General features: G+C 39.0%; 1 protein-coding gene across 4 annotated transcripts in view; it reads right to left on the bottom strand.

Annotated features, from left to right (window-relative positions):
• Positions 1-16,238, bottom strand: part of Sncaip (synuclein alpha interacting protein) — a 147,744-nt gene that overhangs the window by 43,233 nt on the left and 88,273 nt on the right. For all 4 annotated transcript variants that reach the window (XM_076856671.1, XM_076856673.1, XM_076856674.1 and 1 more), the window contains exon 3: positions 15,482-15,554. In XM_076856671.1, coding sequence (XP_076712786.1) covers positions 15,482-15,554 — 73 coding nt within the window. The remainder of the gene's footprint in view (positions 1-15,481; positions 15,555-16,238) is intronic.

The following is a 16,238-nucleotide window of genomic DNA, read 5'->3' as shown; positions in this document are numbered from 1 at the left end:
TTAGATCTACCAAAAATTTCACTTTACTGTTGTTCTACTCCAATGCTATGTTTCTTATCATCTATAGAAACAAAGTTCAGAATAACTATGGTCACTGGGAAAATTTCTGGGGCTAAATATACTTTCTGGATATCATGAAGAAATTCTTTACGTGCAAACAAAATATAAATCCCTGAACACTTTATCTATCTTAGATCTTTACAAGCTCCATGAAAAGAGGATCTGTGTCTAATTTATCTCTCTCTCTCTCTCCAAGCACCCAGAAAACTGCTTTACCTAAGTAGGTTTCTAAGACTTTTTGGTTGGATGGGTTCATTTTTTTTTTAACATCTTATAAAAGTAAACATGCTTAATATGCCTTAGACCTGTGTACCTGATTATATCACAAGTTTTCAAAAATAAGTAAATGAATGTGTGTATTTGATGCTGATTTATGGGCCAAAATATCTTTCCTCTCTGGCTGACATTTGGAATGACTCTTAGTTCAACTTTTGGAGTTGCTTGCTAACCCCTTATATCCATTTTTTCTTTTCTTCCCTCCCCCCCCCCTTTTTAGCCAGGATTAATGCAGGCTTGAGATATGTGAGAATTTGTAACAGGCAGCATGTTTCAACCTGGGATCTTATCTATCTGCACCCTTGTCTCCTTTCTACACACACACACACACACACACACACACACACAGAGAGACCCCTCTTTCTCTCCCCAAACATATTCCTCTTGATCCTGGCCTGGATAATCCCAAGACCATTTATGCAGTCTCTCAAGCAATCCATCTCCAAGGCATTGTTGATGATTCTGTTTCCATGACCCCTGCCCCACATCCCTCAGGAACTATCTTTTGGCTTTATTCCAAATCCTTCTTAAATCTGGACCCTCTTCATCCTCACTGCCCTGAGTGGGCCAGAGTGGGACCCTTGCCCACAGCCTCCACAATGTTTTCTCTGCTTCCATTTGTCCGCCTTTCCAGACCTGAGTTATTCCTGATTCAGATAATTTTGTTTTTGCCACTCAAAAACAGCAAAACATCGACAAAACACACCTCAGGTGGCCTGTTCTTCCTAAAACAGTACTTCTCCACTTGGGGGATGGATTTCCCTTCAGTGTCTAAGATGGTACACAGCAACCTTGCTAAATACCCCTCTCAATCAATTTTTCTCAATTTTTCTTCTTTCTAATTCTTATAAGGAGTCTCAGTTTAGTTCTAAAAGAAATTCAGTTTCTCTCAAAACCTAAAATCTCCCTTTAGAAAATGAGACTGCACACCTCAGACTGAGAGGCTTTCATCAACAAAGAATTAATAGGAATGTTTTATATTCATCAGGTTGACTTTAATGAGGATCTTGAATGGACTGCAAGTAACACTTGTTTACGTGTAAACATCTGTTTACAGTAGTGACAAAGTTTCTTTTAAAAACAAATGTTTAAAAGCTGAGTTTTAAATAAAAATTGGATACTAATTAGAATAAATTATACCCCGTCCGTGTATGTATGTCAAAATATACTCTACTGTCATGTACACCTAAAAAAAATTAAGTAAAAAATTAAAATCAGTGTTTTAGTGCAAATAGATAATAGTATAAGTGGTTTACAGGTAAAGCAAAAGTAGCAGAGATAGACCTTGGATATAACACATGTTGTGGAACTGAGTTATTTGGGAAACCCTGGCTTTTGGATTAATCTCTAAATTCTTCAGCATGATATATATAGTACTTCTTTTATTCACTAATTTACCTTTTGATCTCAGCACTCATAATTCACAAAATACTAGTTTCCCCTGCTTCTCCATTGCTAAATTCACCTATTTTGGATATATTATGTTCCTCCTTCGCTGCTCCTGTCCTTGGGCTCATTCTCTCTTGCAGTCTTCTCTGGCTGGGACTTGAGATCAGCACACAAGATGCCATCAGGTGTTATCCCACTGATGCCCTTTCTCTGATTTTCGCAGGGAGTAGCTGCTCCTTGCTTCTCAGTGCTGATAATTCCTGTACATACCCACAGTTGGGTATTTCTGAAGGTAAACACCTGTTTACTCATGCATCAGTCTCACCTCTCTCTTGAGAGTTCCTCAAGGGCAAAGGGTGCTCCAGAACCTACTTGTGTTTATGACTAGCCCTTTGTCTATCACAGTAACTTTAAGATATTGGTGCTCAATGGCTAATTCTTTCAAAAAATGAATGAAGATAGGAGGGAGGGCAGAAAGAAAATGAAGGGAGAAAAAAAGGAATATGCCAGATCAAAGATGCAAAATATAGCAAATAAATATGAGTTCTGTGATGGTATCAGTCTTGACACATTGTGGGCACACTGTGCTGAATAGTTCAAAGGTAGTGTTAGTGTGCCCTTGAAGATATTCAGATATTTACAAGACGTGCTCAATATTGAAGTACTTTCATCTATTTCCTGTGCTAAGTTCTTAGTCTCAGTTTCCTCATCTGTAAAATGAAGAGGCTAGCTATGATCTACCCCTAAATTTTATGTCTGTATGGAATGTCTATAAATAACAGGGCTCTTTATTCTGAATGAGTCACTATGAAACACTATAATTCTTCTGGATTCATGTATTTTACCAGATCTTCACAAATTCATAATTATGAGGCTAAGCTGATTGCTGACATAGAACAACTCTTTGGTTGTTGGGCCTGATAAATTAGTATTTTCTTAAGAAGATAATGTACAGTTTTGCTGCTCCAATGGTAGATCCAAATTTTAAGATTAAACATCAACACTGGCTCCTAAAATGACTATTTATTTTACTGCCAAATATGGAGTTATGTGGCCATATTGGAAAATTAGCTCAATACATGAGGGAGAGGAAGAAAAAGGTTATGTTTTGGGGTAAAATAGTGTTCCTCTGCTGTTTTTTATTAAATGGATCCATTTTCAGTGAGCAAGCAAATGGCCAGCATTAGCTTTAATAGCTTTAAAGTAGACATAACAATACACATCTACCTGCCTCAAGGACTTACCCTCTCCTCCAGCATTAATTAATTAATCCTTTCATTTTTACACCAAAAGGAGGAACATTAGAAAATATTAGAGATGTCATTGTGAGAGTCATGGGTTTCCTTCATTCTATGTAAACGGAAATCTATATGGACCCACTTGATTGCAAGCACCCCAGGTTCTGTAAGAAATGATGACAAATTCTGTAAGAAGCAATTGCTTCTAGAACCTCATGTCAATAGGAAGAAATGTCTGGTGTCCAAGTGAGCACTACTGCTGGCTGCTTTTCTGTTCTATAGTCTTTAGAGATTCCAATGTAACCTGATCCAAGAACAGGTTGAGTTAATTCTGAACTGGTAGGGTATATCTGGACATTACGTTGGGAAGAGTGAATGTGAGAAGAATACATGTTTCTAGAATGTTTCCATGGGGTTTCTTTCTTATCCCTTTAAATGAAGCCACAAACCCTTTATTGAAAGTATACCAAGACTGGAGGGAAAATTCAGAGGTCTTTATTATTATTATTATTATTACTAATAATAATAATATAAAATACAGTCTGATCTATTCACATTTCAATGTTCAAATACTATGGGAAAGAATTCAATGATTTGGGTTCTAAATTTCCTGTCTTTAAGTGGTTACTGATATCAAGCAGCTGTTGTTATATATATATCAGACTGATGATTTACGGTTCCTAGCTCTGTCCAGAATTGTGAAGACCTACCTGCTCAGGTAACTTTATGGCCTTTCTGTACCCATTTCTTCATTCTACAAAAACTTTCTGAAATACTTGAGCCCTATTACTCTGGATAGAAAAGATATTCTATCATGAAGTCAGACTCAATATTTTGACAACTTTAAACCTTTGGGCTTCAAAAGTACAGTTTCCATAACTAGTGATTGGTGGGTCTAAAGAAAGTCCAAGCTTGCAGAGTTGTGTCATCTAAAAAGTATGCTGACCTTCACTTTGACATTAGCAAAACCTCAAGAGTGTTTTGTGTTCATTCCAGGCCCATTTACCAGGTTCCTTTTCTTTCTTTCTCTCCCTCTCTGGGTGGAAATGTAGAGAGACACACATCTAGCAACAGTGAAAAGGCTCATCATGCAGAGAAGCCTGGAGCAAGACTGAACTTGTGAGCAGACTCCATCTGTGTGCTTTCTAGCTGTGCAGGCACACGTTTGCCAGTTTTAACTGAAGGTGGCGGTGTTTTACAGTGCTGATCTACTGTCAAGGACAAAGAGCACCAGGTTACTGCTTCTTGGTAAGAGAAAACAAGAGGCAGATGAGCAAGCAGGTGGGAAGTTGGAAAATCCTTATTTTCTACTTCCATCTCCCCACACTGATAGCTCCAAAATGCCTCTTTACTTTGCTTCTGAGTATGGAGCATGTATCCACATTAAAAATTAGCATTAGATACCAAGAAGACAAAGAAAAGGAGATATGTCTTTAGGGTATAAGAGTGTTCCCTATATGTTTTTAGGGTATAATAGTGTTTTCTATTTTCCATGAGAAACAAAGTGGCAAGTCTGGGAAACCTGGTCTAAATTTTGAGAGAGATGCACTTTAGGGTCTCAAGGGAAAAAGAAATATAAGAACTAGCTCTGGCCTGCAGCCTGCTCTTCCTCTTGGCAGGCCCCTGCATCCGCCTGGGCGAGCGCCTGCCTCTCAGTTACAAGGCTCTGAGAGAACAGGCAGGTGCAGAAGCACAAAGCAATGTGGGGGGAAGAGCAGACAGTGGCTCTTCCAGGATAAGCGAATGGCAAGGCTGCTGTGCCGGTGATCAAGTGCTGCCAGCGTACACTTCACGGGCGTTATCAGAAGCCATGGAAGAATGAGGCAAACGTGTATTAAGAATTCCTCAAAATGATATATCTCAGTAGGAATTTTCCTAAAATTTCCATTTAACACTTTAAAATTGCCAATACATTGTGTAAAACTTTCTTATGTTTCTAAGTTTAAGGCAAGGGTGTATTTATATCAGAGATTCAGAAGATCAATGCGCAGGTCTCATGCATTCTCACTTGAAAATAAATGAGAATTCAGGGAATTTTAAGTATTATGTGGAAAATTACATAGCATTCTCATTTCTCAACCAGGACTGAGGTTCTCTGACTCCAACTTTCCATAGCATTGGAGGAACACTTTATCAAAATTAATTATTCCCTAAGCATTCACTTTACAATTTCTCTCTTTGGGTCATATGTAGGCTATGGAATCCCAGAACCCAGGGACAAAACCCGGTCACACACGTTTCAAATTTACTTTGACCTAAATCCCAACCGCACCCTCTGCCTAAACTTTTATAACCATTTACTATCTACCCTCAGTTTGGGAGTAAAGTTGGGAGAATGGCTTTTAATAATAATTTATTAAAAGCAGTTAAGAAGAAGAATTTCTCTACTTTATTTTTAGTAGTATTTGCCCAAATTTAGATTCATCATATCACTGAATGTCTGTTCTTTCCATTTTCAGTTCCTTCCACTGATTGAATGTTGTGACTTCTTTTTAATACAATCAAGAGAAGCAGGAATATAATGAGGCACGTTCAGCAGTTTTATGTCGCAGTCATGGGAAGAATGCTAAAGTAGTCTCACAAGATTCACTCGACACACATTTGTTCTCTGCCTTCTTTGCCCATGGTCCTAGGAGTGCAGAGGCAAATGGAATACACACAGATCTTCCAGACAATAATGCACATACACAGATGAAGGAAAAGTAAAAAATGCAAAGTGCTTTGAAGGAAACAAGAAGGGCACTGGAATAAAGAACAGCTGAGAAGCCGCATCAAAGGGGTGACATTTAAACTAAAACCTGGAGATGACAAGAAGACAATCATGTGAGGATCAGAGGGAAAATAAGAGATAATTTTGTGAAGATCTGGGTAGAGGGAAGCACCTTCACAAATACCTAAAGTAAAAGAGAATTTAGTAGGTTCTGTGATTGCTGGAGCAGAGGGAGCGAGAGTGAAGATGAACATGTGGGAGGTTATCAGGGGCCAATCCATTTGGGATCTTATTGAGCACACACACAAAAATTTGGTTTTTGTTTTAGCAGAAATAGAGTATCCCCGAGGTGGTTCCACAGAGGCACATGTGTTCCTTCCTGGGTCTCTTGCATAAAGGCACTGATCCCATTTGTAAGGGCTCTTTCCCCATAATTTGATCACCTCCCTAAGGCTCCACCTTTGAATAATATCACCTTGTGGATTAGATTTCAATGTTCGGATTTTGAGAGGACACAAACACTCAGTCTATAACATGGGGATATATTTTGAGCACAGAAGAAGGATAAGGGAGAGGGAGAATTCCAGATTCAGCAATGGAGTGGATTTTTTTGAAAGCTGAGCTCTGTTTACTGAGGGGAAAATCTGGGGAGGAACATGTTGTGGAGGAGGATTGAAGAATTCCTCATGAGAATTCCATGGATGTCTATCCAATGTAGAGCAAAGGAAAATGGAGTGTGGAGATGAGCAGCAGCAAGTAGATGGTACCTGACACTGTGAGAACGGATGAGGGAGGCTGAGCAAGGGTAGGTCCTGTTGAAAATCTAGTATCACGTCAGTATTTTTTTTTTTTTTTTTAGAGAGAGAGAGAGATAATTTTTTAATATTTATTTTTCAGTTTTCAGTGGACACAACATCTTTATTTTATTTTTATGTGGTGCTGAGGATCAAACCCAGCGCTCCACGCATGCCAGGTGAGTGCGTTACCGCTTGAGCCACATCCCCAGACCTTCACTTCAGTATTTAAAGTCCAGCAAAATGAATTGGAGTTGTAAAGGAAAATAAGGAGAAACAAGCATGTCAGGAAGGAAGTGGGGAAAGAGGTGGTCTCACAAAGCCAAGAGAGGAGGCTGTTCTCAGAAAGGAGTAGCCAGTCGTCTTGAATACTGCCAAGAGCCAAAGAAAGATGAGTTTATCAGAGTGTCAAAGGATCTGGCAATACAGAAGTGGTGACCTTCCCTGGAGAGGTGAGTCAAACCTGAGATGCTAAGGCAAAGAGAAGACTGAGTAGAAGTGGGGTATCCATAACTCCTTAAGCAGCTTGGTTCTAAGTGGGGTGGAGGGAGCAGAGAAACTCCAGAATTTTAGAGTGGGTGTTCATTTTTTAAGATGGGAGGTTGACAGTGTATGATGAGGGTAATGGCCTCACAGAGAAAAGAGATTGATGGTACAGATGGTACATATTCACACTTGAATGTGCTTAAACAAATCACTTAGGGACCAGGCTTATTAAAATGCAGATTCTGATTCAAATAAAACAAAGAGAAGTGAAATTCCAATTAGGATAAAACCTCAAAAGATTCCTCTTTGACCTCTTCCTATATGTATCCACACCCCTGATACAGTTAGCAGCAATGCTCAGGAGATACCATCATGAGTAAAATTGCCCAAATAAGCTTTAGTCCTTGAGAGAAAACTGATTAAACTAGTATCATATTATTAATAAATTTGAAAACATAGATATGTAAAGAGTAGGAAAAGCATAGGAAGATAAGAACGAATATAGTGAGTTGGCAGAGGTACCGATACCACCCAGGCTGCATTGCCAATATAGAGGCCACTAGAAGCCTGTGGCTATTAAGCATTTAAAATATAGCTGTCATATGTCAAAAATCACACGGGTTAAATAAAATATGTTATGAAATTAACCCATCTGTTAAATAACCATGTGGCTCCTGGGAAGTTTTTATGTTATTTGGTGGCTCATATTTTTATTGGATGGTACTGGTCAAGGGAGTCACCCTGATGGGGTGACTTTGGAGATGGAAAGGAGTGAAGGAAGCCACCCCTGGTGAAGGACACAAAACATTTGAATAAATGAAAGAGGTTCCCTGATGGACTGGCATGCTAAAGGCAGGGGAAGAAGCAGGCAAGGGAGCCTTGGTCCAGGGGAAGATCACTCTGGGCCTCCACAGCCATGGCCACAGAAGACAATTTCCCATTGCAGATCTTGAGAGAATGATTTGGGAAAACACCAGCTGGTTCTGAGCAGGGGGGAAGACATGGTTGCATTTGCATATTTGAGATCACTGTGCCTCAACAAGAATAATAAGTTAGACTGTAGGTAGTCTAAATCAGTGCTTCTTGTACTTGAATGTGCATAAATGACTTACTGAGGGACGAGGCTTATTAAAATGCAAATTCTGATTCAGGGATCTGGAGTGGGAATTAAGGGTCTGCAAAAGCTGCCCACAGCACTGTTGTTGGTCCTGACCACATTGCGAGATGCAAGGGCTGGGGTGAGCAAATACCAGAGAAGGGTTTGAACTTGTGTAGATGACTCTATTCTCTCTTTCAGAGGATCCTTCAACTACAAGGTTCTAGGATTCTGTTTGAATCACTGAGTTTATTTTATTTGCTTTTCTTTTTCTTTTCTTCTTAGGGAAGACTAAAAGCAAAGAAGATATGGAAACAAAGAAGAGCCATAAAAGAGGAAAATAGAACCCATTTAATATTAGGAGATACAAGAGGAAGAATATGCCTTCAGCAAGAAGTGGGATGCTGTCAGAGATACCCGGAAGTTCCCCAACACACACTCTTACTCTCATAATGGACTGGGAAGATGGGATGCGGGAAACCATTTCTCCCTATGACTCCTGAGAAGGAAGTCGTGTGAGATCACACAGGTAAAAGGCATTTTGCTTCTCTATCAGGTTTTCCTGTTCTTGCGCTTCCCTTTCCCTCCATGCTCAGTGATGCTCCTCTCTGCACTTCTGGTTTCTCATCTTCCCTTACTGCAAATTCCCCGGAAATTCACCTCTCCCAAGAGGAGGTTTCCATGATGGCCAGTTTGGCGGATGGGAGGTATGTTCCTTAGAGTCCAATAAAAATAGACCAAGATGTGGAAGAGGAGACTGTGAGTCCCTTCCTCTAAGTTTCTTTTTCCTTAAATGTTGTCTTTTTTTTTTATTACGAATTCCTGAACTCCACTGCTATTAACCTTTTAGAAAACCAGGTTGCGTGGTGATTGCATTTATGGTTAAGCAAAGGGAAGACATGTTCAAGTAGAGAGAAGGGGCAAAGATGCAATGTAATTTAAGCTCTGCTACATTCCAGCCCCTCTCCTTATTTTGATACCACAAACTCTTCCTTCATTTCCTGTGCCATCTTTACCTACACTGATTTATATCTTTTTTTTCTCAGAACCATAAAGTGTTCATGGACTAAAGATGACAATCTCTTCCTTTGGACAGTTCTTCTTTCATAGGTAAGTTCTGTGGCCCATGCACAATGGTGGCCATGTGTATTGTGTAGTGATAGAAGAAAGGCAGCAGATAAAGCTGTCTTCACCTTATGATTATGGCTGTCCCCCAAAATAATATGGCTTGGGAAAAATACAGTAATTTTGTTTTGGTGGCAAGGTTAATAGTAGTTTTTAACGTTCTGTTTTTCAAATAATGGATGATATCATCTTTATAATTATAATACTGCAAACGAAAAATAAAAATAAATGTTTTACATGATGAACATTCTCATCAAGAATGTAAAACAATTTGATGTTTTACCACTTGTAAATTTTCACTGTTGTTAAAATAAATGGGATCTTTGTCATAATTGTGAGATTCTTTGCAGCATCGTGTTGAAAAGTTCATTTTCTTGACTGAGATCTTAGCAAATGTGTTTCCCTATTCTTTGGAGTCCAGTTTATATTACGTCATGTGAAGTGGATTAATCAGCAGGCTTTTCCATTTAAACTGCCATACTTTCACTTTCATGCTTTGAGCATTCAACCTTACTACAAATTGAAAACAGAAGTTTTTATATATTTAGCATCATCAACTATGTCACAGCAATGTCTACAGGATAAATTTCATGCCAACTTATTATTTTAGGTGATGGCTGAAATCCTTGACAATCTCAGAACATCACATAAGTGTCTGTTTTAATAGGTTCAGTGTCTTGTCACAAAATTTGCATGCATTGGGTTTAAAAATACAGCAAATCTAAATGTTTTAGAATATACATTCTAAATGACTTTTGATGAATACTAATTAAAAATATTCGTCATACAAGTAACATTTTACATTACTAAAATGTAAAATTCTTTTGGAGTCTATTCTCCAAGATGTCACAGGATCATTTATTACTGTTTTATAACCGATTTTTCAAACCTCAGTACATCTATGTTTTCAGACACAAAGCTGCATTAATATTTATTTGCCTTCTTTCATAAGAAAATTATACAATGAGCTTAGCAGATATTTTGAAAGAATCACAAGACATTTGAAACATCATGAATTGAAACAAATGTGTATTTGAATATCTAATTAATTTTCAAAAATTCCAAGTCAATGAAATTGAATATGTTTTGATTTGAATACCATATGTTGCCATGATGTATTTTTATCCTCATTTGGAAAAAACCCACAGAGCAGAGTTAACATTCATTGCTGTGTACTCTCCTCTTTTGCTACAGGAGTAGCAGGTATTGACCAGAGAATGCCTGCAAACATTTCACAAATAACTTCTCTCCTTAGATGCCACTTTTTCACACATAAGTTCCTTTGCGGCTAATTCTAACCTATACTATTTGCTACACATTATTCCTTAGACTAAATTACTTCTTTCTAAAATCTTTTGTTTGTTCTTTTTAGTTATAGATGATAGTGGAATGCATTTTGACATACATACATACATGGAGTACAACTTCACATTTTTGTGGTTGTACATATATAGGGTTACACTGGTCATGTATTCATATATGAACACAAGAAAGTTATGAGTGATTGATTCTACTGTCTTTCCTATTCTCATCCCCTCTCCTTCTTCCCTTCATTCCTTTTTGTCTAATCCAGTGAGCTTCTATTCTTCCCTCCTCTCCACTTATTGAGAGCTAGCATCCGCCTATCAGAGAGAATATCTAGCTTTTTGTTGTTTTGGGATTGGCTTATTAAACTTAGCATGATAGTCTCCAGTTTATCCATTTACTGGCAACCGCCATAATTTCATTCTTCTTTATGGCTGAGTAATATTCCCTTGGGTATATATGTCACATTAGCTGTATCCATTATTCTGTTGAAGGGCACACCTAGGTTGGTTCCATAGCTTAGCAATTGTGAATTGAGCTGCTATAAACATCGAAGAGACTGCATCACTATAGTATGCTGATTTTAATGGACTAAATGACTTCTCATTTGAGAAAAATTCATAGGAGTCCTGGAGACAGCCGAGATGCTCTCATGTTCACTTGCTAACTCCAGAACTTTTGGACAAATCATTTACTCTGCGGGCCTCAATTTCTTCATCAATAAAATGAACACAATGGTCCTCCCTCAGAGAATTAAGTTGAGGATACACAGGCTGTTTACATAGGACCTGGCATAAAGCCTGGCACATTCAACATCTAAGAAACAATTCGGATACTTCAGCAGCACCTGTGTAGCTCCCAGCACAGCCTGTTCTAGGGCTTCTGGCTCCTTCCCTGCCTCCCCAGCACCTGCCTGTGATCATCTCCAATTTCCCTACCTTTCCTTTCAAAATCTCTTCTCACAAAAACTGAAGCCCAGTGATAGTTGTGTAATTAATAGAGAATAGCTTAGATCATTATTCTTGTCAGGGAAAAATATAGATGTCAATAGGAATCAAAGTCTCTGATTAAAGGCAGGGCACTCTAACAAAGAACTTCCAGGCCTTGGTGAGCTGGAGGGAGGAGAAAGGAGCTGGGTCCCAGGCCTCTGTAACACTCTCCCCCTGCAGTTCCTGCGAACCCCCACTGGAGCTGGCCCTGATGCAGAGATGAAGGAGGTAAGCCCTAGCTCTATGCCTTGCACAGGGGCTTCCAAAAGGCCACAACTAGGGCTTACTTGACATCCCTGCTCCTCTACACTCAGGAAGCAGGCAGAACTGCTGAGCCCACCTGGGCAGGCAGGAAAGATATGTAATGCCTCATAGGAGCTATTCCATGGGACTCACACGCTCTGATCAGAACACCCGGAAAGACCCCTTGGATTCTGTTCTGGGTGTTCGGCTTTAAGACGCACCCTGGAAAACCTCAGTCATCCACCAGAGAGCAAGAATGACCAGGATGCACATAAAACTGGAGGGAAATGTGAACCTGGAAAAGACCGATGGCTATCTCTACACACTTAGCAGCACTCTTGTCCGGGAAAATTGTTCTTCTCAATAGTTCCAAGGAAGAACAAGGTTGATGGGTGGAAAGTCAAGGGACACTGAGTTTGGCTGAATAACAACATTAACCTTTATGGACAGGCTGCATCCTAAGACTGGGCACTCCCTGACACCAAGTGATGAAATACAGGCAGAGTGACCCCAGGGTTGGGATAGTAAGAATCACCTTCAGAGACTGGCTTTGGAATACATATTTTTTTTTGTTTGTTTACCTTTATAGAAAACTTTTTATTTATAAATAATTTAAAATTTTCCATTAAAATAAATTTATATCATAGTTGCAAAATTAAGAAATTACCCCCAAACAGCTGTATATCCTTCATCCACACTCATCCGTTGTCAACATTTTACCCATTTGCTCTATTGTTTAGACTTTCTCACTTACTCTTTCGCTCAGACTTGATGATTTTTAAAGTCCCTTACTTACTAAGAACTCTGATTCTACATGCTGAGGCTTCTTTCCTGGTACAGGTTGAGCGTTCCTAATTGACAAATCCAAAATGTTCCCAAATCTGAAACATTTTGAGTGCTGACATGATGCTCAACAAGTTTTGTTTCTCAGAGCTTTGCAAATTTTGGATATTTGGATTAAGAATGTTCAGCCACTTAAGTATGCAGAAATCCCCAAATTCCAAAAAAAAAAAAAAAAAAACACACAAAAAAACAAAAAAACCCAAACCTCTGAAATCTGAAGCATTTTGCACAAGGAATACTCAACCCGTGATAGAGTTTTAGAAAAACTGGAATCCTGCTGGCAGTGCTTTTCACTACACTTAGTAGAAAACTGGAACTCCCTAGGGAGTTTGGCCTGGGCCATCTCCCTGATCTCACCTCTTATCACACCTGTTCTGATCACCAGGCAGCCACTTCACAGTTTTGCTTTCTTCCTCATATTTGCTAAGATCATCCCTGGCTCAGGGATTTTGCCCTTCCTTAGTTCCTTTGCCTTAAATCCCCAATCCTCTTCACTGCCTTTCACATGGCTGATTGTTCCAATATTCCCTGACCTTCGAAGCTCTTTCTAAAACCCTTAAGTTATTCTTTCACATTTGCTCCTGAGGCCCCATATTACCCTCTGTAATGATCCTACTTGCCTTCTGACTTTACCATGTTGAGATTTCTTTCAAAGTCCACAGGTAATTTATTATACAGCAGTGCTGTATACAGGTGAATTTGTCTTGTGCATCTTTTTCTAGGATTACTTTTTGTCTACTCGGAGGCTGGGAAACTTCCTCCAAATGGTCCATCAAGTTGGAGGTGGTATATGTGGTTTCATCGAGAGGTCTGAGCCTTTTCCTTGTACATCAGTATTCTGGCAAATCTCATTATTTCTGATCACCCTGAGCCTGAGTCCTTGCTTTGGGTGAAGGGCAAATGCTCATGAATGTGAAGCTGGCCTCCTTCACCACTGCAGAAGAACATCTAGAATCCCAAATGATGGACATGGCTGTTAGTTACAAGGCCTGATGAGAAAGGAATAAACCAGCCCCAGAAAAACAATTGTTGAAAGTTTCTGTTTATTCACTTAACTTGGTAAGTAACAGTAGTTATTTAACAGAGAAAAAGAAATTCACCGCTTAATGGGAGGAAAATGCTGATTTTAACAGCTTTAAAAGGATAGCATCCTACAGTTGCCACTAAGTCCATTTATCTGAGAGTGGTATATGTAAAGAATAAAAGAACAAAATCCAGAGGCAGACTTCCTGGGGTGTGAATTCCAGTTTATGACTTAACTGCTATGTGACTCTGGGCAAGATACTAATCTCTGTTCCTCAGTTTGCCCATCAATAGTATAAACTACTAATAGTACTAAGCTCTCAGGGTTATTAGAATTAATGTAGTTAATGGAAGTAAAGTACTTATAGAAATATTGAGTACATTAACAGTGCCTATTTCTTTACAATAAAGCATTTGCTATTATGTTTTCTTATGTTCCACCTCTAATTAAAGAAGAAATAAAATTTTATATCTACAAAATGCCTTAATATACATTACCCAATTTTGATCCTAACAATAGCCTGGTGACTTTGGTAAAAGAAATTTCTTCTTTATTCTATAGATAGCCACAGGTTCAGGGTCATATAGCTGTTAAATGGCTGATTCTAACAAGAACCCAAGTCTTAAGTCTTTAGTCTCTGAGCGTGGTGGCCTCTCTGTTGCACTCTGTGGTCTCTGTCACTAACCACAGTCGTTGGTTCAACTTTGAAACAAATGCTACCTTTTAAGGACATACTGCTTTATAAGGCTTACAAACAAAAGCCTCTCTTAAACCCTATAGAACATGAGAGTCTTTGAAATAAAAAGGTAGAACAAACTAAGGGCAAATGAAAAGTTTTATTTGAACTTTATGCTATTTTCTGACCCAAACAAGGGTACATCACTTTCATTCACACTCACAAACAACATGCAGATAAACACACAGAGACCAGTTATTTTTCCTGTCTCATCTAAGCAAAATGTTGAAAGAAAACAATCCAGGGAAAAATTAGCTTTGCAAAAGTCCTTTAAGTAAGAAAGTCCTGGACTTCTGGTAGCTGTCTCGGTAGGGTATGCCTATTTATTTTTAAACATGATATACGTAATTTGAGGATTATCTTAAGCCTTCACCAACCATGGCTCTCCAAACTCTCCTTACTATCAGAGGAAGTCCAGCCTTGGCAAGGTTAATGGTGATGCCTTATGGTAATTACTGGGGAAAAAAACAATAAATTTCTTAGTTTAATACCATGATATCATTCCCATCAATATCCTTTTTATTTTCATTTTTGCCCATCACAGTGAGAAAAGCAGAAAGCTTAATTTGATTTACACAGAGCAAAACAAACCCTAAATGTACTTTTTTTTTTTTTTATTGAGGGAGGGGGCTGAAAGGAGAAAAGGTCAACCAGCTGGTTTTCATCTATATGCCATAATTCTCTGTTTAGTTTACACTATTAAACTCCAAAGCTTTTCTTTAATCTTAACTGTTACAGTATGCCTTATTGCAGATTCTATCATGTCACACTCCTGATAGGGTTTCAGACTTTGGCAAAGCACCATCCCCCAAGCTGGTCCTTGCCATATGGGTAGTAAATACATCCAACATTTTTTCATTGGCGCCTGCATCATTATGTTTTGTCACCAATGCCTTCTTGGGTTTTCAGTAAATTGCTGCATACACTGTGGTTTGGAGATGCTGAGATGATGTACAGTTTATCTGTACACAGCCGGGTCCTTATTAGGGCTTCTCTGTCCTGCTATCCTTTTGTGGATAACCTTATCAACCGTTTGTTGAAGGTGGCAGGGAGGGGGTGTGAGCGGAGAAATTGCCAAAAGAAATGAAAACAGAAAGCAGGAGGGCAAACTATTTTGCAAAAGTCCTTAAGTCAGGATGGGGGAAAGAGGAGAGCAGCCCAACATACCTGATCTGTCTTCATTTTGCGAGTCACATCTTCGGCACAGCTCTGGGATGGTCTTGAGTGATGTGACTGAATACTGAATGGGAAGTCAAAGGAGAAAGGTGTAAAATAGCAAGTTAAAATGAGAACATTCACTCAAATAGGTTGGGGGGAGGTAATAAAAACACAAGAAGAGATACCTGGATGCTTTGGAAGTCTATCTCATTATACCCTAAATGGCAGCATCCTAAGCTTCACCTTCAAGCATCTAAGCAGATGCAGATTAAAAAAAAGGGCTGCTGACAGTCCTTCTTAAACTAACAAAGTTGGATGTAGCCTCCAGATGCTCCATCTCTCCTCACTTCTGCTACTTAGGAGAGATGGAAGAATTATATGACCTTAAGAGCTTCCAGAAGATGGCTATAACATTTGCATCCTGAATTCTCAACTGTGTATCATTATGACAAATAGAGGAGTTATTATTATTATCATTGTTATTATTATTATTATTTGTGGTGCGAGGGTCTAAATACAGGGCCTTGATAATGCCAAGCAAGCTTGCATTCTGAATCATTTTTATGCAGGAAGAGCCAAGTGAAGGAGCAACTGCCTTCCAGGGCAGTCAGGGGACATGTCTGTGTTGGATGCTGACTGGACAATGCAAATGTCCCTAATGTTGTCATTTACCACAGATTTTATTCTGCAGCATCTGTGGTCTCTGTGGGAAATACCAGAGTAATATCATAAAAAGTGAGAAGAGCATGGTTCTGTGTTTGAAAGC

Source organism: Callospermophilus lateralis, chromosome 5 (assembly GCF_048772815.1).
Source record: "Callospermophilus lateralis isolate mCalLat2 chromosome 5, mCalLat2.hap1, whole genome shotgun sequence".
NCBI classification, from domain to species: Eukaryota; Metazoa; Chordata; class Mammalia; order Rodentia; family Sciuridae; genus Callospermophilus; species Callospermophilus lateralis.
The sequence above is the reverse complement of the archived record's forward strand: the minus strand, read 5'-3'. Positions and strand labels throughout refer to the sequence as shown.